The 25,982-nt window shown below is 41.6% G+C and overlaps 1 protein-coding gene across 1 annotated transcript; it reads left to right on the top strand.

Moving 5' to 3' along the window:
* Nucleotides 1-246: 246 nt before the first annotated feature.
* Nucleotides 247-25,941, top strand: ttyh1 (tweety family member 1). Its single transcript, XM_034197162.1, is given in 16 exon segments — nucleotides 247-949; nucleotides 4,758-4,923; nucleotides 6,325-6,554; nucleotides 9,666-9,777; nucleotides 13,636-13,713; nucleotides 13,716-13,972; nucleotides 18,799-18,894; nucleotides 19,018-19,090; nucleotides 20,374-20,449; nucleotides 20,626-20,681; nucleotides 20,966-21,058; nucleotides 21,149-21,241; nucleotides 21,475-21,614; nucleotides 22,137-22,304; nucleotides 23,795-23,873; nucleotides 24,881-25,941. Coding segments are annotated over 15 exon segments (1,770 nt in total). The 5' UTR covers nucleotides 247-949; nucleotides 4,758-4,788; the 3' UTR covers nucleotides 24,965-25,941.
* The last annotated feature ends 41 nt before the right edge of the window (nucleotides 25,942-25,982 follow it).

The raw sequence follows: 25,982 nt of genomic DNA, 5'->3' as shown, positions 1-25,982 counted from the left end.
ATTCATTGTTCACTCCATCTCTCACCCTCCCTCCTCTTTCTCTCAGCATCACTCCCTGGGAACCCACTTGTTTTCCCCTCCTCAGTATTTCATGTTGCCTGCATCTCCCCCACCCCATATTCATCTATGTGCTTATTCGCCTCTCGTACTCTGATTTTATATGCATCTCTACCTATCTCGACACATCGCTGACCTAACAGTGCTCTCATAGACAGGACTTCATTATTTTGCGTCCAACATGTGAGTGGGTTTTTTAAACATCTCTTTGCACTATTATTTAGCGCACAGTAGGCTGCATTTGTACTCTTTCTCTCAGTAATCTGGTCAGGGTTCAGTGTGGTGGTCTGGACGGAGATTGGTCAGGTTGATTGGAGTGTGCATGGATGGCTGGTTGGGGGTCGGCATTATAAGTGTGCCTCAATTTGAAAGGAGTGAGGGGTTAGACCCCGCTAATCCCCGTTAACAGATTAATTATCTTTGGGCAATATCGTGTTGCTGCCGTGTTGTGAAGTTGTTCGTGCGTTAAGCTACGAAGGGCTACAATGCAACGATAAAGGGTCCCTTAGGGGTGTCTCCCTCAATCTTAATCCCTCTCTCTCTCTGTCTGTCTCTGTCTCTCTCACTCTCTCTCACTCTCTCTCTCTCGCTCTCACTGAGAGCTCCTCTCTCATCCATCAACAGAGGCACCTCTCCACTGTCACCAGACAACCATCCCATTATTGGTTATTTCATATTTAAATCACTGCAAGAATTATTGGCTCAATTTTCTCCCAATCTTGACATATTTTTGGCATGTCCTCAAGCTATTTTTTCAGGATGATGTTTTTTCAAGAGCATCAAGCGTTGATGGCTGGCAGTATACCTCTTTGAGTGGGTAAATATTTCACGGACGCCGGCGTAGAGAAGAGACGAGGAGCAGAGAGAAACCTCCCAACACAACCGTCAAGAGGTAAGACCCTGATCTCTCTCTCCTGCAGATTATGGCTTCATTGTTGATATGGTTGCAAAGCTTTATCATCAAACAAGTGACATTTGATTTTAATGGGCGTCAAAACACATTACAGCATTTTACCCATTTTCATCCAGGCTTATCTTTTCAAAAATGCTTAATGGATATTCATGAAACACAATATTGCCTAAACGGATTCATGCTTATCTCTTCCACTCTCACACGTAATGGATGAATCTTCTCCCATTTGCAGAATCAGATGCTGTAATGGTTTGGTTGCATCCAATTGTTTCCCACCCAGTTATAGTTCAATTTGTCTTATATCTTCTCTGAATGCTTTTTTGTGCTGTGCGAGATAACTTGAATATCTTGTTCTGCGGTGGTCAGTAGTGTGGAAGCGTTTTGTCACCATCAACTTGTCATGCTGGACTCCTGCACACATCAAAGCACTGATTTGCTCTGACATGCTGGCTATGAGCTGCACTCACTTACCTTCGGTCAGCTGCACTCACTTTGAAGGTTCATTGTTGCGGAGCTGAATTTGACAGATGAATGTGAAAATGTTATTCTAATTGAGAGTATTCTTCTTTGCCTGTCGCTTCACTTCAGTTGATAAAGCTAACTTTGCTCCCTTTATGAAGATGTTAATTAATTCCTCCTGGCTAATGTAGTGTCTCATGAGACTGAAATGCTTTCACATAAATTGCAGTCATTAAGGTTGTTGTTAAGAAGCAGTTAGGCGACCACTTAGGCTGTAATGTGAATCATAAAAGATTTTATGAGGCAAATTGGAGATTTCAGCAGCAAAAAGACTACATTAATTATATATATTCTGCTGGAAAGAGTTGTATCTATATAAAAACGATGAAGGTGGAGATGAATTTCCCGTGCTGAAGATGATCCTAATTTCTGCTGACAGGGAAGCCTCAGCCCTGTTCTCATTAGCTGCTGCACAAAATGGCCCTTTTCTTTACATTTAGACATCATGGAGTCATATCACACAAGTGGTTTCATTCTCTGTCGCCTGAGCTCCGTGCAGACTGAACGCAACACAAATATTCCCCCTAATTCTTCAGGGGTTCGGACTCTCACCATCTCTCCCTTTTCTTTTTTTCCTCTCCACCGACTGAAGTCAAAATCACATTTATTTGGCTTCAGTTATGCAATGGTAACAGGCATGATAACAAGCTGGCAGGAGACATCGCGTCAACATGAGGCTTCCTATGTGTGACAACTGCTGAGTAACTGCTACTCCACAGGACCGTGACCCCCCCCATCAGCACCTCATTAGGGGGCCTCAATAACTTTTAGGGGTCAAAGGTGAATCCTACCTGAGCTTTGACTCGATGTCTTCATACATCCCCAATTAATTAAGGGATTTCACATTGAGACAGATAAGTTAGTGCTTTATATATTTTGTTGTTGTTGTCTTAAATAGTCTGATACAGCTTCTCATATGGTGGGAAATCATAATTAGTGCGGTATTGACATTCATCAAAGGAAATGCTTTGCTATTTTGACTCACTCCATTGATACATAGTGATAACATCAGGTAGACTGATTCTCCTTTAATGGTTCTCCTATTTCATTGTTATGCCTCTCAAAAAGCTTTTATTGTCTCCAAAGTCTGATAAATGCATCTAATCTAATGAGTTCACTCTAGATAAATGATCATGAAGGAATGCATAAATATAACAGCAGACAGTCTGTTTACACTGCAGATGTGCGGTGGACGGATGCAACCCTCACAGCGTGCCAACCATTATGTTCAGCACGATTTTAATAATGGAAATGGAGAGTTGGGGATGATTGGACTTGTGACAGTGGAACCATTAAGGTGAAGCGACTTATTGTAATGGGCTTACAGCCGCCCTGTCTGGCCAAAGGGAGAGCTGTTAACTTCAGCCATAAACGCCCCAAATCTGAAAGGGAAAGTGTCTGGCAGTGAATGTGACTGAATCTAAACTTTTATCATGCACAGTATTTAACTCAATTATGCGTGAATCAATAGGGATAGTAAAGAGCCTCAGCAGTGTAGAATACTGCCAAATTGAAGAAATAACAGCTGCATTCAAAGATAATAAAAAGTCTTTAATTCAGAATCTATCTGACATTATTACATCATCAAATCCACTATTGTATCTGTCGTATCAGCACTGAGCTGGGCTGTATCCCCCTTTGTATTACGGCATCAGTGCTGTTGTTGTGCGTTGTGTCTTAAACACTTCTTTCTTAAACAGTAAAGCTCTGACGGTCTCTTAATCTGTGTACCCGGTATCAGAAGCCCCCCGCCCCCCCTGCTCCGTCATTGTAATAAGATTCCAGTGTATGTTTTGGCTAACCGGATTTGCCCTTTGTATTTACCCTACTTTCTCCCCCTTGGCCGGCTTTAGAAGCAACGGTTCACCATGCAGTCAAATATATAATTCTTTGTATAATGGTGGAGAATACGTTGTTCTTTTCCTGCATATGCTCTACTACGCATAATTCTTCAAAGGTCTCATAGATGCTCTATATAGTCCAGGCTGCTCCTATAGTACATACCCCTTCTATAAGGTTAAGAGGGAAGTCTGGGAATAACAGCCATTTGTTATAAATATAGTCACGTATTCTCCCTATGTTCAAAGCAAAACCCCTCTGGCTGCTACTAACGATTATTATCATTTCATCTGGTATTAATTCATCGCCTGTGTTATGAAATGACAAAAAATGCCAAATCAAGATTCTAGAGCCCAAGGTTACATCTTTTAGGCAACACATATTCACTAATAGTCCAAGACCCTCAAAGGTTAAATGTAAGATGATATTAAACAGAAACAATCTCTGCAATGCTCAAAACAGCAAACACTTTACATTTCTGATTCATTAAATGAGGCAAATCACTGTAGATTATTGGCACTTGTAAAGCTTATAGATTATATTATACATTTATATTATAAACAGTATAAATGCTTGATAAATTAGCTTTATGTTGCGAGGAGAAATTGAAGGTATAGTCCAAAAAACAGAACAACTCATATACTTCAGCCTCTGCTCTGAGTGAGGTGTAAACACAGATGTACACTCCCAAGAGCATCTTTCAAGTAACCATGACTGACATTTTGACCCTCGCTTTGGTCGGGTGATCACTGCTCATACATCCTCTCCACTGAGCCCACGGGGAGGAGCACAGTGATGGAAGAAGTATTCACATCCTTAGCTTGAGTAAAGGTATCAACAATACAGTGTAAACATACTCTGATACAACAGTAAAAGTTCTGAATTCAAAATGATGATTACAGTAAAACACAGAAGTATCAGCATACAAATATATATAAAGGAACAGAAAGTTAAAATACTCATCATGTAGAAGGTCCTCTTTCAAAAATGTATTTAGTACTGAATTAGTGATGCATACATCTGACATCATTTTAACGTTGCAGCTGGTAAATGTGGAGCTAATTTAAGATACCTAAATACTCCTTTAGCTATAATAATATGTCATAACATAACATTTTGTAGTAACTAGTCATCATTAAAGGTATCAAATACATGTAGTGGATTGAAAAGTACAATATTAGCCTCCAAAAGTGTGTAGTGGACTAGAAGTATATAGTAGCATACAATAGAATAACTCAAGTAAAGTATTTGTGCTTAAATACTTGAGTACATGTACTTAGTTACTTTCCTCCGCTGCAGCTTCAGAGTTGCAGTGACCTTTCTGTCCTCTCCGCTCCGCAGTCCTTCACCCTCCTTTACCCTCGCTCCCTCTCCTCCGCTCTCGTTCACATCCTGGTTGCTCTTACCCGTCTTTCCTTCACTCCCGCAGGGTGGAGGAGGGGGACCGGTAGCAGTAGAAAATGGCTGCCATGGCAACGGTGCCCAGCTATACCCCTTCGCTGTGGGTGAGGATGTGTCACGCCCTCCCCCGGCTGGACCTCACCATGCAGATGAAGGACAACATCTTTGTCCCCGACAGCTGGGAGTACCAGCAGGTAACCCACACCTGCCACACCACATGCTGCACTGTAACTGCTCGATGTAAGGTGCCACGTTGCATAATCATTACAGCACTGTTGCATTTGGAGTGATAACTCTACAGCTATAGGGAACTACAATTAAGTGACTGAATGATGGGCAATTAGCTCTTCGTGACACTTTAAATTGCTCCATAAATCGCTGAATGTAAAGGCAGTCAGCAGAGCAGTGATGCTGCCATTTACAGTGCTTTATATAAAGCTTTTCATGCCAACTCACTGACCTAATTATTGGTAGGTCTATTGCACTCAACCACTCAAAGAGTCCCTTATCTCATATCTAACATTTTTCATTTTCTACCACGCTTTAGATGCTGCAATTGTCTTCTAAAGTGTCACTTGCACTTCTGCCATGGTGCAAATTGAATTCATATTTAGTTTCAGTGAGTGAAAGGGATTCAACTTGGTGCTCTCGCATGTTCCTCCAGCTGCAATTGTCTGTTTTTATTCTAAACTGTGTAGTTTCTGCTGCAAAATGAACGTTTTCATCCTCCTTCTCCTCCAACAGGCTCTTATACAAAACGTTTCTGCCAGCAGTGTCTTGCTGTGTGTGTTTGTGACTTCTCTGCAGTACAAAAAGAGGGGGGGGGGACGCAAATTATCCTGCAGAACAGAAAGACAAAAGAGACTGAAAGTGCTCTGAGAGAGCAAACGAGAGAGGGAATGAGTAATGCGGGGAGGTTGCTGAACAGAGAGAGAGAGTGGGAAAGAGAGAGAGAGAGTGAGAGTGGAAGTGAGAGAGAGTGGCAGTGAATGTATTTAAGTAGGTCACAGATTATTAATAGAGATTCAGTGGTGTGGATAGAAAGGGGGAGAGTGGGGGAGAGAAAGTGAGTGGGAGCGTGGGGAAAGAGGGGTGGGTGGGGTGGGGAGGGGCTTCAGAGAGCAGGAGGTGAGATACAGTTGGGAGAAGGTGGAGGAATGGGCCGTGACAGACGGGCAGATGGATGGAGGATAATACTGTAGATATGTGTCAGAGCACGAAGCATTTTGGTAATGTTGACTTTATGACATGGAGCCTGATCAGAAGCAAAGTCTGATATGGCTTAGTGACATTAATATTCACTATGGTGCAGATCAGGGATTGATGTGTTAAAGCTTTTCAAGTATAAATGGTCAAGAATCAAAACAAATGTATTGTAAAACCTTCCTCTGTAAAGCACACATTTTATATTCTCATTCCTTTTTAATCATCATCTGCTGCTGCTTCATGGGGGCGAGACAATATGACAAGCCATGTATTTTAACACGATTAGCTGGTATTCAACCCTCTCAAATTGCACTTATAAAAAGAAAATCAAAGTGTTTCACATTTACTGACTCATCCCTTCTCTTCCTCCTCTTCATTTTTTTTCTCAGACTCTGCTGGTTTTGTCCAGTTTGTCAGCCGTCGCTCTCGTCATCTCCCTCTTGGTGGTCCTCTCCTTTCTCATACACTACTGCTGCTGTCACCGTGGCGACCGAAGCGAAGGGTCGGAGGAGGAGGAAGAGGATGAAGATGGTAGCACAGGTCACGGTTACAGCGGAAAGAAGGGGCGGGGCATCTGCTGTGTCACGTGGGTGGCGGTGGCTTCGGTCACACTGTGCTGGTGAGGAAGAGGATTCATTATCAGCATTACACTTTAATTTTAAAACTAAATACATACAGGTCACGTGTTCACAGCGGAAAGAGAAGTATTCAGATATTCAAGTAAAAGTACCAATACTGTAAAAAGACTGAGCATATGAACATATTCAGCAAAGCCAAGTATTAGTTCATACTCTTAACTAAGTACTGGGTACTATACAGATTACGATATTAAGGGCTTATACAATATGATACAATGCTGCAGTAGAAAAAAACAGCTTTATATATAGCAATCAATAATCTGCAACTCAACCAGTGAAATCATTCAAATGGATCTCAGAGATTAATGCATGTATGATAATATTCCCCAAAAATTCATAATAATATATATAATAATACTTTTGATACCTAAAGTACACTCTTCTGATACCCCTGCGGAGATTTTCTTTTGGGGGGAATTGTAACTTCTGAATACTTATTTCACCATTTATCATTTATTTATTCATCATCAGTGCTTAAAGGTGGGGTAGGTAATTTTGGAGAAAGCAGCTCGAGTGCGCTAGAATTTGAAAATACACAGCCGGAAAAAATCTGCCACTTCCTTACAGAGCCCCTCCTCCAACACACACGAACGCGCACATGACCAATCAGGGCACGAGATAAGTTTGTGCACAGATGGAAGGCTGACAGGCAGGTAGGCCATCCAGTTACTTTAGCCGGGCCGGCTCAGATGATTGGTCGTGCTTTTTACAGTACTACGGCTTCCACAGATGACATTTTTTATGGATTTGTTGTCAAAGCACTTAAGATATTCATTGCTATCGGGACGTTGAGATAATTCCATGGAATATAACAAAAAGTGTATCTCGAGCCGGTTTCTCAAACTTACCTACCTCACCTTTAAGCAGTATGAGGTTTTTGTGGAACTATAGTTTCCACTTCAAGCCAAGAGGTCAACTCTCTCAAACGGGACACAAAATAAATCAAAACACTTTCTGGGGACATTTTGGATTAGTTGACCTTTTTGAGCCCGAAACAAGTATTTCACAGCAAATATCTTTTGGGAAAAACACTAATTTGCTTTCTTTCTTTATTTGAAAGAAACAATACCACTCTATTTGCCATCAAACCTCTTACCTTAGCATAACAACTGTAAACTGGGACGGCCAGCCTGTGTCGTCCTGTTTCACGTCTTTTTGCTCCGTCTTTATCTTACAGATACAAGAGTAGAATCACTTTCTTATCTACCTCTCTGCAAAAATGCCTATTAGCATGTCAAACTACTGCTTGTAATGAAAGCATCTAAGAGGTTTAAAGAGAAAATCACTCTTCGGTGAAATACTAGATAACACCTCCAAAATACAAAATACAGTTTTTTGTGCAAAGTCCCACAAAAGGGACTGGGGATCACATTAGTTTTCATATAAATGCATCGAGCGGTAAAGGCCCATATATAATCACCAGTTTGATTTGCAGTTGTCAGTCCTCCACTCTCTTTCCTTACATTTCCTGTCTCTCATCACTATCAATTAAGGCCGGGTAAACAAAGGAGAAACATCCAATTGAAAAATAACTACATCACAATCATATAAATGCAGTCAAATCTACCAAATGTAGGTCTGAAATGTAGTCGAACATGATACGAAATAAGCTACAAATACCTAAGTAAATGCAAGTACCTCAACATTTTACTTAATTTTAGGCTGTGAATCACAAGCTGTCCCTCTCTCCTCTGTCATGTGCTGTTTAGTCTGTCACACTGTCTCCATGTGAAAGAAGAGAGGACAGCTGATGGTCACGCTTAGTTGCTGTTGACCGACCACAGGCCTATGACCGCACAGTGTGTGTTAGTTTGTGTGTGTTGCTTTCAGTGATTTCCCAATCAATGTGTGTGTGAGGAAGATCTCAGCTCACCCAACTTCAGTACATTTGTCATTTACGCACCGGTGTTCCCCTCAGATCTGGTGACCATGCAATCAGTGCAAGTCAGTGCACTGTCTGCATGGTGCATGTCTTATACAGAAATGCCACCTGACATCTGTCCAAGACGCTTTTATAACGCAGAAGACATTAAAGGGAAGCTCGGCTGCACATCAGACCTTTTAAATCTAAAGCTACAGGCCGGGCTGTGTGCTGTAATACAATTATATTGCAATTGGACGCTTGAGTAGTGCTTTCTATTATATTCCAGTCTATTCCCTGCACGTTTATATGCTGCGAGACTGTGTTGTTATATCACAGAACACAATGTACAGGGGCTGTGATTTCAGCTGTCACAGTGATGTAATATACAGATTGTAGGTCCGTATCTCCCCCTTATGGAGCGTAATGTAATGTAGTCGTCTCCTCCTCTGATGCTCTCTGCGCCAGACTGGATGAAAAAAGAATGCCGCAGTTTACCTCTTGAAAATATTTCATGTGACACCCTTTCCTCCAGATGGTGGCCTTTTTGTCACAAGTATAAAAAACAGTCTTGTGAAATTCAGCTGCTTTAGACAGCGTTCACATTTAGCAGCTTGAAATGCAGAGCACACACAGACCCAGACACACATTCCTCCTTTTCCTTTTCCCCCCGTGCTTTCTAATCTGGGTCACATACTTTGTGGGAGATTGGGTCATACCATTCCTCTCGGGTTTGAGGGGATTTGACGAACATCTGGCCTGAGCCTTAATCTGAATATGTGAATAACAGGAAGATATGTAAACATGTCGCTATGTTTAACATTTCGAACATTTTCCCTGTGGAAGCTTAGCCGTTGAGTGCTAAGAGTCAACTTTTTTCCCTTCATCTGTTTATTCCTTCCCCTCCTCTGTTGGTATTCTCATCCAGAGCTCACACATCCCATCCTCTCCAGCTCTATCTCCTTGTGTCACATTCATTTAAAATGTACATACACACTGAATTAAACATAACATGTATGCTTCTGCTATCTGTTCTTTATCCCCCTCGTTCACACACAAACACACACACACACACACACACACACACACACACACACACACACACACACACACACACACACACACACACACACACACACACACACACACACACACACACACACACGCACACACACACACACACACCCTCCCACAGTGATTTCACATTGTCTTTTTTTTCCTCCCTATGCAGTGTTGCCATAGGCATCGGTTTCTATGGCAACAGCGAGGCTAATGATGGGATGTATCAGTTGACCTCGTCTCTTCTCACAGCCAATTATACGCTAGCTTCCATCGATCTGCTGGTGAGTGCTGCAAGTAAACTGTCATGTAGAATAACCTGTGTGTGTGTGTGTGTGTGTGTGTGTGTGTGTGTGTGTGTGTGTGTGTGTGTGTGTGTGTGTTTGTGCTTACATGTTGTCTGCAGAGAGGGAGAGAAAATCCGATACACAGTGTTTTTATCGATTTCCCTGTGGTCAGACAGTGTTTTTTGTGTCAGATTGCTTCTACTGTAGAAGATACAGGACAGGAGAGCTACAGTTATATAATGAATACCTGAATGAATGGGAAAAAAACACATACATTAATCAGTTTAGTTTAAGAAATATATAAATAGTTAGAGTAGAGTAAAATATCTCATAAAGCAATAGCATCAAACAAAGAGACAGAGAGAGGGAATAGGTTTGCAGACAAAATATATTTATAGTCAATATTTTTATTTATTTTCCCCCTTTCCCTCCCTCCCGGTCCTAGCTAGTAAAATAAATAACTAACTAAATAAATAAAATAGATACCTGTATAGGTACAAGTAAAGTAATATAGAAGATAATATTAAAAGAAAATGTATAGATAAGGGAATAAAGAATAGTATCAGTAATACTTGTACCCATATACTCATATGTATACCCACATGTACACATGCACATACATACACGTACCTACATACATACATGTATACAAAGACAGAACAAATAAATAAAAATATATTTATAATATAATAAATGTTATGAGGATGTCATCTTCATTATGTAAACACTTAAATATCAATAAGATAGATTTTTCCAGAGACTCTTCTTTAACACGTGTAACTGAATGTTTGGTCAGAGCATTACATTTCATTTAATCGTTTATTTGAATAGGGACAATGCACATTAATTAACACTTTAGACAAATAATGCTTCAAGTGTAAATATGCCGGATTTTAGCTTTGAGCTCATTTCCATCCGTAGTCCCTGACATACAACATATAAGAACTTGACATTTGTAAACATAGCAAAAAATAAATACATGAAAGTCAAAAGTCTTTGTTCTTGAGATTGCTGCAAAACGTTGCTGTGGCACAAACACCAAACAACAGTCGTGCGTTGACTCGGCAGGGATCAAGGCACGTGAATGCCCCTCCCTGCTTCCGCCGTCTACACACACAACCAAAATTACATTTTTACCATGAGCGCATTGCTCCTAAATAGTTGCTGTGGCACTGACACCAATCAACAGCCGTGCGTTGACTCGGCAGGGATCAAGGCAAAAGTCAAGTTCGAGTCCATTATGACACCAAGATACTTGAAGTGGGGGACTAGTTCTATTTCTGCTCCGTTTAAAAACACATTGGATCCTTCGATTTTGACTGGTCGTTTACTGAACATCATGCATACTGTTTTTTTGCATTTAACTGTAAGCAAATATTGTTCAGCCAGTGTTGAACCTTGTCCAAAGCATTTGAGAGACAGGATGTGATTATTTCAGTATTTTTCCCATGTACAAAGATGACCGCATCATCGGCATACATTTGCACATTCAACTCAGGACATATATTAGGCAGTCATTAATGTACAGAGAAAACAGTAATGGTCTAAGAATGGAACCTTGTGAACCCCAACAGTGGTTGACAAGGTAGGGGATTTGGCTCCGTTGACCAAAACACACTGTTTCTATTCGATAAGTAAGACTTAACCCACTGTATTGAATCTGCCGAAAAATGGAAATACGTCAGCTTTGTAAGGAGCACTTGGTGGTCAACAGTGTCAAAAGCCTTCCTGAGATCAAGGAAGACAGCACCTACCTATGGGCTCGTGTCCAACATACATTTAACCTTTTCCACAAAGACACAGTTAGCTGTCTCAGTGGAGTGGTGAGCACGAAAACCAAACTGCATTGGGTGGAGTGGAGCGAAACCTTTGTCTAAATGTTTGGTGATTAGTTTTGACACCCATTTCTCAGCTACCTTAGAGACACAGGGGAGGATGCTGATTGGTCTGTAATTGGACATGATTGCCTTATCCCCAGATTTATAGATCGGTGTCACCGTGGCCACCTTCCAGGACGATGGAACTTCCCTCGTGCTGATAGATTGATTTACTACACATACTAATTGGTTTTATTAGACCGTCGATATTTGTCTTTATAAAGTTGGTGTCTAAATCATCTGCATCCCTAGCCTTAGAACCGCTTAACCCTAAGATTATATGTTTTTACCTCCACCTCTGTGATTTCCTCCAGGTCAGGAAACGGGGTGTGTATCCACAGTCGGGCTAGGTGAGACCTCAGGTGGCGGGAAGAGCTTTGTAATGTCCAGAGCACTATCTATGAAATACTCATTGAGAGAGTTGGCCAACACTGCAGGGTCTTTTATCAGGGCATCATTGATTTTTAATTCTAGAGCATTATTTTCCTGTTTCTTATGTTTACCTAATAGTTTATTTAAGATTTGTCAAACTTTTTGTACCGTTACCTTTTTGCACCTTCAATTATGTTGATGAAAAAGTTTGCTTTGGCCTGTCTTATTGGTTGTGTTACCTTGTTACGAGCATGAGTGAATTTTGTCTGTCAGTGGATAGTCCGGATTTCAAGCTTGCTTTAATAGTTGGTCTCTAGATTTCATTAAATTCCTGCACTGTAGATTCAGCCAGGGAATGATGACGTTCCTTCCTGTCCCAAAGGCAGATCACTGTTTTCACCAATGTCTTCAGAGGACAGTGTTCCCCCAATTAATCATTTTCACTGCCTCCATAAAACGTTGTTGCAGGTTTTTGGGGATGAAGCGTGAAGCCAAGGCAGGGGTTTTAGCTGTGGCCATGAACCTTTTTTTTTGTGAGTTTCCTGGCAAAAAGAACAAGATTATGGTCAGAAAGATCAGTCAGGAAGTTGTATGTTTTAACTATTCTGTCAGCTTTGTTAGTAAATACTAAATATATCATAGTCTTGGAGGTTTTGGTTATTCTAGTCAGGAATAAAGATTAACCGAGTGCTTTTTAAACTTTTTAAACAATGACGTCTCTTCATAGAGATACATGTTTTCATGGAAGACCCCTGGTTCACACACACAACACCCCTTCAGCTCTGAAGGCATTTCGTTTTACTTAACTAACAAAACAAGTGGCATTTAGGAACTAACATCATTGCAAATGAATCGAAAATGTACACATGTTATACATCCAGCTTGTTTTAGCTGCTGATAGCAGTCTTCTGACAAAATAAACAGGGTTGGAAAAAGGTAATTTCTGATCTGTGTGATATCTTTTTATATTACCATGCAGGAGCCATTGGCATATGGGTTAACATTAAATATGTATTAAGTACTACAAAAATATATTTATACAGAGATGACGTAATAGGAAGTTGGCTAGAATTGAAACAAATAAAGAGAACTAACTGAAGAAGGAAAAACCTTCTGCTACTGGTAGACGAAGAATATAAGAATCAATACAGAGGGGTTAAAATACTGGATAATAAGAAGGTATAGCTCTACAAAAAAATCACAAGCCGCTAATAATTAGCTTGAAATGAGTCAGATAATAAATAAATTATTCATCATGATTGCACAGTCATACTGAAAACATGTCTGAGACTTCTGTCTGTACTGCTTCATCTCCTTAAACAACTTAAGAGTCCTTGATGTGTCGTACATTTCAAAGTAGTTTATAATTAAGTTTTGCAAGTAGTAGGAGGATTGAAGTGTTTTTTAACTCAGCTTTAACTTGTGCTATAGATTGTGAGAGACATGCATTAGAAGCTAAGGCACCGAGATGCCCACAGTCTTCAGGTCTCTATCTTCATAACAAACCACTCAGAGCTGGCCACGACTTTACGAGCATCATCATCTCTATTTTGTGGTTTCCGTCCCACTTAACCACCTTCACATTCTTTATCCTCCCTCTCTAAAGATTACAGACACCATTTCTGGGCTGCAGCTGTCTGTCTCCGGCCCCCTGACCTCCATGGAGGAGCTCTTCACCCGGCAGTAAAACCCTTCCTGACGTCGACGAGGAACTGCCGGAGGTTGTCTGACAACGTGATCAACCTCCTCTCCTCCATCTCGCTGGCTCGCTCCGGTAGCGATGCAGGCCTGGGGAACGACAGTATCAGCGGGGCGTCCATCATCCCTCTGACCCCGGCGCCCCCCTCTGTGGCCCCCACACTGGTGCCTAGCAGCGGCTTGATGCCCAGCCCCTTCTCCCCAGGCTGGGCGGCCAACACGCTGATGGTCAATGAGGACTACAGGTGAGGCTGCACAACACAACCTGGATTGAAGAATTAACCGGTAGATGTTTAATTGGAAATTACAGAATATTATATATATATTATACAGCACATTGGAAATGTGGACGGGTGTCCAGTGTCTTGCTCAAGGGCACCACGGCAGGGCCCAAGAGGTGAACTGGGACCTCTCCAAGTACATGTCCACACTCCATATTTAGGTCTGTTCTACTGCCTGAGCCACTGGCGGACAATAAGATAACAACAACAAAAAACATCCATATTTCCTATGGATGTGCTTTGAATTTGGCAGCAATAGTGACTGAACTGGAAAATAAGAATAACTCTTTCTCTAGTTAACTTGATTGCTAGCTGTTTCATTTGATTTCCTGCTCACAATCTGACCGTTGTTAGTTTGCCTAAAACATGTACTAATTCCTCTTAGTTATTGTGCAAGATATAATGATTCCTTGAAATCCTATTTTATGTTTCCAGTAAAATAAATGGTGCAACTCTATTCTTCTAATAAAAAAAGCTGGACTCTTGTTCCTCCCATTTACAATACTCATTATCCACTTACATGATCATTCAGTTTGGCTTGTTCAGCAGAGGCAGCATGAGTTAAAAACATATTCATTTCATGGGTGCATTTTATGGGAATAAAAGTCGTTTTGAAAAAAATCATTACTGCAAATGCTAGGCCTGCTATATTCATAATTTGGGTTTAATTGCTTTACATCTGGCAGCCATTTTCTGTGACTTGGGAGGCCGAATCCTTGAGTAGCATCTCGCACACATTTCCAGTCTGCTCCTATAACCATGCCCTACTCTGACAAGCTAAAGTAATAAATAAGCAGATTACACATTAACCATCTGGATCAATTTCACAAGTTTGAACACATCCAGACTGTTTATCAACACTAACAGACCCCTGCCCTTTAGGATAGAAGAGGCTGTAAAACTGTACTGAGAATACTTTATGAAAGTTACATGTTTATTAAGATGGCTGGGTTAGTTGTGGTAATGCTATTGAGACAAAATGTTCTGGAGGGACGGGTTGGTGGGTGGCTTTTCCATATTCCATATTCCATAATAATAACAAAATCAAAGTACTGCTTCTCATAAACTAACCGCACACAGCAAACGGATGATGTAACATGTCCGGCCTTTTTAAACAGACTGGGGTGAATTAAGGTTCATCCTCCTCACCACTTCCCCTCTCTGAGTCTGCTTTATCTCAAAAAGGGAGTAAAGCTGACCACACTCTCAATGAGTGTCATTTCTGACCAATAGAGAAATGCATACCCGGATCAGAAGTGTCAGAAGCCCTATAATTGTATTACACTACTCAGCAGTTTTATTTCTGGGATCTGTGGGAAAAGATAGCACGTTTTAATCCCTGCTCAAGTGGAACAATCTAAATGTGTTGTCAGGAACGCTGCATATTTTACACAACACCAAAGATATACTGGCAAAAATTAATTGGCTTTTTTATAAATATACAAGGTGCCAAGCCTTAAATTTAACCCTGAAAAAGTTGGTTGAAATGTAAGCTTGTGACTGCCAGTATAAAGTGTACTAATCTTAGGTCTGCTAAAGTAGTCATGAAATCACAATATGATTAAAGAGATAAGAAAGAAAGAATGAAAAACATTAAGCCCTCCAGGACTCTGAACAACTTCATATTTGTATTCACTTTTTTACCATGTATTACCCAGAGATCTTTAAATACATAATTTGTGCCACTGAATCCTCCAGCAAAAACAGAGATCATACCTAAACAATACACTAAAACTCTCCCATACAAAATGAAATTATTAAATTGCTATCATGCAGATATAAAACTGAAATAACTGTTTTGTGTTCTTGATAGCTATGGACTGACTCAGCATGTGACGGAGCCCACGCACAATAAGGAGCACACTCTGGACTTAATTATCTCAAAGGGTCTGAATATCTCTGAGGTTGAGATGACTGATGTTGCACTCTCTGACCATTCCTGGGTTTTCTTTGAGAGCTCTATTTCTGTTCACAAAAATGTTCAAAAAGAGGTAACCACAAAGCGATATTTAACTGAAAATACTCGGGAAATGTTTACTCAGAATTTTTCTTCCACACTTGCCCCTGCTAACATCTCAGTAAATTAGCTAATAGATCATTTTAATTCAAAAATGTAAAATGTTATAGATGCTCCAACTAAGGTAAAGGAAGTGACTGGCAAGAAAATATCTCCATGGAGAAAGGCCATGACCATGAAAACAGAAAAAAGAGAGTGTCGAAAAAACAAATCTCCAGGTTCATTTTGAATCTATAAAGAGAGACTTGGCCTTATAATTTGGAATTGAAAAATGCACGACAGTCTTTCTTCTCTGACATCATCATTACCAAAAACAAAAACAACGCACGTGCCTTATTTGCTACTGTCGACAGACTAACAAATCAATCAATCTTAATCAATCAATGTTTATTTATATAGCCCAATATCACAAATGGTACATTTGTCTCAGTGGTCTTCACAGTGTGTACAGAATATCAGTATGACAATACGACACCCTCTGTCCTTAGACCCTCACATCGTACAAGGAAAAACTTCTGGAGAAAACCCACAGTTTAAAGGGAAAAATGGGAGAAACCTCAGGGAGAGCAACAGAGGAGGGATCCCTCTCCCAGGACGGACAGACGTGCAATAGATGCCGTGTGTAAATTGAAAAGATAATACATTTGCAACATAGGTCCAAATGTTTGGAAATGCATGTGTGTATAATAGGAAGATGAATCCACGAGGACTTATGATCCAGGACCACAGCCACGACTCAAGATCCAGGGCTCGCGATCCAGGACACAGGACCGCAGCAACAGGATCATCCATGACTCCGGATCCCGGCGTATATAGACACCAAAAAGAAAGAAATTTGGGGAAGCTGGGTTAATCGGAACATGAGAGTACACAGGTATAGACAGAGAGAAGGAAGAAGTAAGATGTCCCCCGACAAACTAAGCCTATATCAGCAAAACTAGGGGCTGAATCTAATCAGCCCTATCTATAAGCTTTATCAAAAAAGAAGGTCTTAAGCGCACTCTTAAAAACGGATAGGGTGTCTGCCGCCCGAACACAAACTGGAAGCTGATTCCACAAATGTGGAGCTTGATAAGAAAAGGCTCTGGCTCCCATTGTACTTTTAGAGACTCTAGGAACAACCAACAACCCTGCATTCTTGGAACGCAATGCCCTAGTAGGACAGTAGGGTATAATGAGTTATTTAAGGTAAGATGGCGCCTGCCCATTAAGGGCTTTATAGGCGAGAAGAAGAATTTTAAATTCTATCCTGTGTTCTATAGGGAGCCAGTGTAAGGCAGCCAGAACAGGAGTAATGTGGTCCCTTTTCCTAACTCTGCTTAGTACACGTGCTGCAGCATTTTGAATCAGCTGAAGCGACTTGACTGACTTCTTGGTACACCCTGATAATAAGGAGTTACAATAATCCAGCCTTGAAGTAACAAATGCATACAGAAACTACTTTGTTTCTATAGGTAAATACACATCTGAGTTGACAAATATGACATGTGGGCTACCTCAAGGCTCCATACTGGGGCCTCTTCTCTTTAATATCTACGTGCTACCACTAACTCAGATAATGAAAAACAACAAAATAAGTTACCATAGCTATGCGGATGACACACTAATGTACGTAAGAATTTCACCAGGAGACTATGCTCCAATTCAAACACTGAGTAAGTGCATTGAACAAATCAATGACTGGATGTGTCAGAACTTTCTCCAATTAAACAAAGATAAAACTGAGGTAATGGTTTTTGGAGCCAAGGCAGAACGTATAAAAGTTAATGCTGAGCTTCAGTCTGCAATGTTCAAAACAACAGATAAAGCCAGAAATCTAGGTGTAGTCATGGACTCTGACCTGAGTTTCAACAGTCACATTAAAACAGTTACTAAATCAGCCTACTATCACCTAAAGAATATATTTAGGATTAAAAGACTAATGTCACAGCAGGATTTGGAAAAACTTGTCCATGCTTTTATCTTCAGTAGACTGGACTACTGCAATGGTGTCTTCACAGGTCTCACTAAAAAATCTATTAGAAAGCTGCAGCTGATTCAGAACGCCGCTGCTCGAGTCCTCACTAACACTAAGAAAGTGGATCACATCACTCCAGTTCTGAAGTCTTTACACTGGCTTCCTGTGTGTCAAAGAATAGATTTCAAAATACTGCTGCTGGTTATAAAGCTTTGAATGGTTTAGGCCCAAAATACATTTCTGACCTCCTGCTAAATTATGAACCATCCAGATCTCTCAGGTCTTCAGGGACTGGTCAGCTTTCTGTCCCCAGAGTCAGAACTAAACATGGAGAAGCAGCGTTCAGTTATTATGCTCCAAATATCTGGAACAAACTCCCAGAAACCTGCAGGTCCGCTGCAACTCTGACTACTTTTAAATCCAGGCTGAAGACTTTTATTTTTGCCACTGCTTTTAATTGAACTATTCATATCTTAGACTGCACTGTAACTTTTATCCTTGTATTTTTTATTTGAATGTTTATTTTATTATCTTTGCTTTTTAATGACTGTTTTTAAATGCCATTTTCTTAATGTCTTTCATTTTTGTAAAACACTTTGAATTGCCTTGTGTTGAAAGGTGCTATATAAATAAACTTGCCTTGCCTTTAAGGGTTCTGGCTGCAGTGTAGTATCCCATATGGGATAAAACAGCATAACATTGCAACAAATAGGCCGATATTTTGTTTTCAGTTCTCAAATAAAGAAATCTGAACCTATGGATATAGGATTCAACGTTTCTCAACAGTCTGTCATTTTCTGTGTGTTTCTGTCATAGGTGGCTGTCCTACGTGTTGTTGCTGCTGCTTGACCTCATCGTGTGTCTGTTCATTCTGCTGGGACTGGCCAAGCAAGCCCGCTGGCTGCTCATCCTGTGAGTACACACACACACAAACACTGAATTTCTTTCATAAGACACAAACTATGCAAATCTGATTGGTGGTCATGGAGTCCTCTCTTGGCTGAAGAGTTTGTGATGTCCCCCCACCCCCTACAGGATGACCGTGCTGGCCTGGCTGGCCCTGTTCCTGAGCTGGGGCTCCCTGGGCCTGGAGACGGCCACTGTGGTGGTAAGTACTCCAGTAACAGAGGGAGGGAGAGGAAGGATGAAGGAGGAATGGGAAGTGAATGGGACTGACATGGGTTTGCTTCAGCGGGAGATACAGGAGACCAAAGCTGTGTGTGTGTGTGTGTATGATTTCTGTGTCCATTGTGCTAAACTGTGAAAAGATCTGCCTCCTAGGGAACGCTGCAGTCGTGGCAAAGCACCAAAAAGGCAGGAAAATAGGGCAGAGATTAAAGATTCAATGCACGTGTGCACAAGCGTGTTTGTGAACAAATTGTGTTTGTGCATCAAAGTGCGTGTCTTTTCCGTGTAAGTGTGTTACCAAGTGTGTGGGCGTTTATGAGATGGAAGATGAAGAGAAGTGCTTTCAACAAGACAGAGGGGGGGAGAGGAAGAGCGAGCATCTCCAGATCAGTCTGAGAGAGAGAGGGAGAGAGCTGTACTGTACTTCATTCCCTTGGGGCTTCAGACGCAGGGAGGTTAAAGTCTGAGTGTAATACTCTAAAGTAAAATTTACTTACATGCTGCTGGACAATGTTCTGCTTTTAACGCCCTGAAGAGGACAACAGCCCACCAGTATGCTTTGACTTATGTTTAGGCGGTTACATTCATAAAGAACAAAGCACAAAGACAGTTATTATATCTCAAACAGAGCTGTACCCTTCCTCAGTTTCCACTCTGAAGTTTGCTCCTACGCTCTGAAGACTGGAGACTGTTTTTTGGTCTGGGGGTGCGTGAAGAGGGTAAATAGTGGCTGTTTTTCTGCCCTGCTGCCCAGTTTAAGAGACTCAGTGTCATGTGGAGCTGGCGGGAGATGGTCCCAATGCCTGTATGTCCACACAGAGCCGCTCTGTCCCTGGTTACTGACAGGGAAACAATGGGCCAGTTGTGGAACTGTCCACTTTATTCTGTCCCGGGTCGCCGATTTTCCCGTCAGCAGCCGGGCTCTCTGTGTGGCTCTTACTCCCTCTCCTGGTGGGCCGTCTCACGCTGAGAGGGACTCTGGGTGTGCTACCCTCTTCTAAAACAGGCCAGAAGTAGCCTACATACAGGTCAACAGAGGGGCGGCTATGAGTAATGAGCCAATAGAAAGAAATCAAGGTGGCAGCTTATCCAGATCAATATTTTACCGTGTAATGTGAGGCGCTGTCAGATATCTGTGGAGGTAAACTATGTCAGTCGGTCGACTAACTTTTCCCCTGTGACGATCTTTTCTCTTGCCCTCCTTCTATCCTCTGCTTCTTTTTTCATTTCGCCTGTGATTCTCTCCCTGGCTGATTTTCCCAGGCTCTCAGTGACTTCTGCACAGATCCAAACATATTTGTTCTTAACTCCACCAACTTCAACACTGGGACAAGCTCAGGTACAGTATGCCTGTCTCTGTGCAAAGTGCTAGTTGTTTCCCATTTCTACAATGAACTTCATTCTCCCCCAAACTGTGCTTATGTCAGCACAAACTAATATAATGAGTGAAATGTTCCCACACCGTTTCTATTATGCGCTGATCTGTTGTGCACTGGTGTTTTGCTGGCCATTCAGATGTGTTGGATTATTACCTGACCTGCAGCAGGCGCATGAACAGTCCGTTCCAACAGGTAATGTGACCTCCTGACAGTCACATGTATTTATGTATATAACATAGCACATCACAGGCATTTAGCTGACACTCCTGCCCTCTTTGATTTCAAAAGAACAGGTTGCATGTCACACTTGCTCAAGGACAAATTATTTGAGGACAGGAGGCACAGCTGTTGCTGCGTGTGCTGTCCTTAAATGATTTTCTCTGCAGATAAATAGCTAATCTCTCAGCATATTAATCATATATTTGAGCAATAATGTAAATTAAAAGTGCCTGACGTCACTGACTTGTTGGCTGCAGGTGATGACACAGTCGCAGAGGGCGCTGTCCAACATCCACACACACCTCTCCAACCTGGACAGAAACGCTCTCACACAGTTCCCCAAAGCTGAGGTTTGTTAGAATTTGTAAACATAGATCTTAAGAAACATTTTCTCCCCTTCTTCCAGTGATTTTGATCTAACTAATGTTTCGTCATGACAGAAATCACTCAGGGAGGTTCAGCAGATACTCAACTCCACAGAGGGGAACTTCCATCAACTGGTGGCACTGCTGAACTGCAGAGGTCTGAATAAGGTAACCCTCCCCCACAAACACACACACACACACACACACACACACACACACACACACACACACACACACACACACACACACACACACACACACACACACACACACACACACACACACACACACACACACACTCAGTTGACATTGCAAAGATACAGTAAACAATATATTGTGCGGCCCGAAACAGGGATAATTACCAACATGCTTCTTGACATATACATCTGTGTTTTCTCCAGGACTACATCGACTCTTTGAAAGGTTTGTGCTATGATGGGATGGAGGGATTGCTCTACCTCTCCCTTTACTCCTTCCTCTCTGCACTGGCCTTCACTGCCATCCTCTGCTCTCTGCCCGGCGCCTGGAGGAGCTTCCCCAGGTGAGGAGTGAGAACTCTTTGTATGGTGCATACTGTCGCTATAGGTGTTTCTTCTACCATCAGTTGTTACTGTTGACATTTTCACTCATTTATACGCTTTGAATTGCCTTGCATAAACATTACCAAAAGTAGTAAAAGACTCTGGGATTAATGTAGATTAATGTTGGTTTAAAGTTCCTGCATGCTATACAATGCTACATGCTGTACAATGTTAAAAAAAAGAGTTAAAATGGCATGCCTAAAAAGATATACAGTAAGCTTTCTTCAAACAACTCCTAGATTAAACTTATTTCTCATTTTGCACATTCAGGAGTTTGGTAGAAGCGGCACAGGTTTGTTGGATCTGCTGAGAGCGGATTATTATTATGTCTATCCAATCAGGAATAGTGACAGAGAGAATCATGGAGGTGTGTTGTAAGACATCAGAACACATACAGCTATGAAGAGAAGAGGTAATAAGCACAGTGGTGCTCATCATCACTCACACGTATCCCTCTCTGTCTCTTTCATGGACGACCACAGTGAATCAGAGGAGTATGAAGACTCGGACAGCGAGAGTGAGGACCCCTTCACCTCCCATCAGGCACGTAGACAGACGGCCACGGGGTCTCAGCGAGGGGCCATCACCCCCTTCTATAATTACCCGGGTGCTGGGTGGACACCCCCCTTTTCTAGTGCGCCGCCCCTCCCGTGAGTAACACAGACACTCAGACACACAGACAGACAGACAGACAGAACGTCCCAGATGTTGCAGTCAGAGGTTGCGCTTGGATACAGTTTACGCACCGAGTTTGTGTTTCTGTGTCGAGATCTCTACCTCTGGGCAACTTTTATACTGATACTGATCAGGGATCGCAGAGTAAAGAACACATAGAGACACTTTTGAGACATTTTTGTGCAGACACATACTCTTTTGGTGAAGATACACAGATGTCCCCCTCAATACAGTACTTTATTCATGACACACCTAGTGTTAATCACCCATCTTTACTAGAGAATAGTGTAGTAGAGTCAGCTAGGTTCACACACTCTCCTCTACACAGACATGTAGTCCACAGAGCTGTCAGGTTCAGCACATGCATTGCAGACAGACACACAGACAGGTCAATATGGACTCCAGGGTAGGCAGAGAAACAGACACAACTCCAGAGGTCTGTCTGTCTGTCTGTGTGTCTGTCTATCCGTCTGTCGAGTGTTTCAGGACAGACGATATAGGCCGCTCGGTTCATTTCTCACAGATCTTGTCTCAAATGGCGTCCTGTCTCCTAAACAGTAGTAGAGTACTGCTGTGTTGGGGGGAGGGTGTCATTGACGAGGCCGCACTCGTAAAAACTCCGGCGATGTGAGGCTCAGGTTGACCATATAGGTAACCCCCCCACCCCACCCCCCTAAAAAAACACCCTTCTGTCTCGCTCTCATCTGTCTCCTCACCGTGGTGTCCAAACTCTCTCAAGCTATCTCTCTCGATCTGTCCTTCGCTCTTTGTCATACCTCCTTCTCCCTTTTTGGTTCTCCCTCTCTTCTAGCTTTCCATTATTCAATTTTGTTTTCCCCTTTCTCCCTCACTGATGTTTCCAAGTTTAGTCAGAGCTCTGAGAAACCTAATCGTGGATTATATTATAACTTCCTTCTGCTAATACCAGCTGGTCATCTTGACTGCTCCCCATATCTAATATTAACACAAAGATAAACACAAGCATACTGACAAAACCAAACTGTCAAGGCTCAGAAACTCAGCTAGCACTAAACATACAGTCCACTCCTCTTAAATGACATCTGCTCGGGATTGCTTTAAAAGCTTTCTGGGGTTTACCAGGCAGATAAACAGATTCATTAGGAAAACAACATTACAGCTGAAATGGGACTGGTGAGTCACACCCAGCTCTAAATGCATGTAATTGCAGATTATTGTACGAACCCTGCAGTGCACCATCAGTCAGGAGTGGACTGTACGGCTCTCAGTAGTAATAATACCTACTAGTTTACTAAGTGCTGTGTTCTTCCGCACTATATTTCTAACCGCTCTTTCTCCTTCTTTCCTGTTACCTGTCCTTGGCTCCTGTCCCCCCGCGGCCCCGTCTGTCTTTCTCAATGTGTCTCACCCCTGTTTCCCTCTCTCCTTCATCCTCGGCTCCTCCTCTCCCTCTCTCCTGTCCTTGTCTCTTTCTATCTCTATACAGGACTCCAAACGTTTCCTCCAATGGCAACCCTGGCTATGAGAGCCTACCCCTGACTGACAGGCAGTCCCCACCCCCCTCTGTGAGTCCTCTGTACTTGTGACGCCATCGCACTGCCATTTTATCTCTGCTGTTAGTGCACACGCTCGCTTTATAATCAGTATCAAACGGACTAATATGGTGACCTCGCAGGACCCTGTGGGCTGGCCTTTTCTTTTTTTCGATGCTTCAAAACCCGCAAAAACATGAATTTACATGTTGTCACTGTTACTAATTTGTCTTGTATGTACTCTTATCACTATCTGGCCATTTTACAGAGCACCTTACCTTGAAAACAACAATTTAAATGAAATAATGAATAATGATGAATGTGAAATGTGCTGTCAATAGCATCTCATGGTAATTCCCTGAGGAAGTCTGTATATACATAATGTATGACCACATGTTAACTCGGGACTAAACGTACAGTCTCATGACAACTTAGCTCTCTCCATGACAGGTGAACTCCATTCCCATGCAAGACGTGATGCAGCTAAAAGCTTCAGGAAAGAGCTACATATAGAACAAAGTTAGAGGATCCCTCTCTAACTTTTTCCAGAGCGTTTAGTTGCATCTTACAGTGTTCCTCAGCAGATGGAGTCTGGAGTTGAATCCCCCCCATCACCCAATGAATTACTAATACATAACATGACCACACTCTTGTGTTATAACAAATGAACTACATCCATGAGTAATGTGAAAGCTGCATGCATGTAGGGAGACTTGATGCAGCTGAAATCTGGAAAAAGCTAGTAAGTGAACTTTTTTTGTCAAAGTAATGCGCATATTAAGAACTAAGGAGGGAATCAAGTGAAGCGGTATGAGCTTTACTTCTCCTTTTTTTTCTTTAAGATTTCAAATGATGCTTTGATGTATTAAAGCCTGATGGTCAGATAGTGAATAAGTCATGTCCTGCTGTCTGCTGCTTTTGAGTTAATGCTGTGTGTGAATAACAAATGTTGTTCTCTTCTTGTTTATTTTCTCTCAACACTCCTTTGGACATCTGAACCTGTCTTCTGTTGTCTCCCATCATCTGTTCGGGGCGTGCAGTACTCTCCCAGCATGCTGACTGGTTACGGGGGAGGTCAATCACAACCCAACCCCGCCCATTCGAGGAACCTGTATTCACGTTGATTATTATTTTTTTGTTAGGAAATGTATAGAAAAAAATATGTTTAGTTTTCATATGAATGGACACTTTACTGAAATGAAAAAGAAACTAATCTAAATAAAATGAATGCTAGGTGTGAATTCAAAGTGCATAACGTCAGTACCACTGAGTATTATTATTAGAAGCACTTAAAAGAAACAGGTCCAAATGGACTGTTGATATAACCGACAATGATATACTGGTATATGGTTGTGCAAATATGAACCAAGTCCACTTGGTCTAAATTATTTCCCCTCGTCTGTCCAAACTCTGTGTAAACTGTGAACAGTGGTGAGGCAAGTCAGAATGGTATTGACGTTACTACGTTGTAGTTTTATATTCTTAAATGTATCAGTACCACCCATTTATTTTTAAGTTTTTATATAAATATTGTTGTAGAAAAGCACTGGCACGTAGCAACAAGACACTTTTTTTTCTTCTGTGGTTATGCAGTTCCCTCACTTGGTATCATGTTTTTTTATTATTACTTTTTATAGGTGGCAATTCTGTATTTTCCTTGTATTACCTAATGGTATTCTGTATATGTCACTGTCTATAATATCTGAATAATCATGAACATTTGCTCTTTAAAAAAAAATACTTGAGGGCTACCAAGAAGACCCTGTTTTAATGATTGAATGGAGAACTACAACTGCCACTAAAGAACTACAAATCCCATGCAATGATAGCAGGTACATAGCAATATGATTCTTGCTACTGGCACTGCAGTAGCCCTACCGTAACTAGCAATAATAACTATGTATAGCATTGGGTTTCTGAGATCTCTCCAAGAGGTTTTGTGTATATATGGTCTGGTATGAGATTTCATTGAATCCCCCCTCCCTGCCAACTGACCTTGTTAACCCCTTGAATTGAGTTTGTATGGTTATCAATGCTCCTTTTGAATGGCATCCTTTTACACTCAAGAGTCTAATATAAATAAAAAATAACTTCAATAACCTTCAGCTGGTCTTCATGGTGTCTACGAGTCAATGCAATGTA

Source organism: Gymnodraco acuticeps, unplaced genomic scaffold (assembly GCF_902827175.1).
Source record: "Gymnodraco acuticeps unplaced genomic scaffold, fGymAcu1.1, whole genome shotgun sequence".
NCBI lineage: Eukaryota > Metazoa > Chordata > Actinopteri > Perciformes > Bathydraconidae > Gymnodraco > Gymnodraco acuticeps.
Note: the sequence above shows the minus strand (reverse complement) of the source record. Positions and strands in the feature narration are given on the sequence as shown.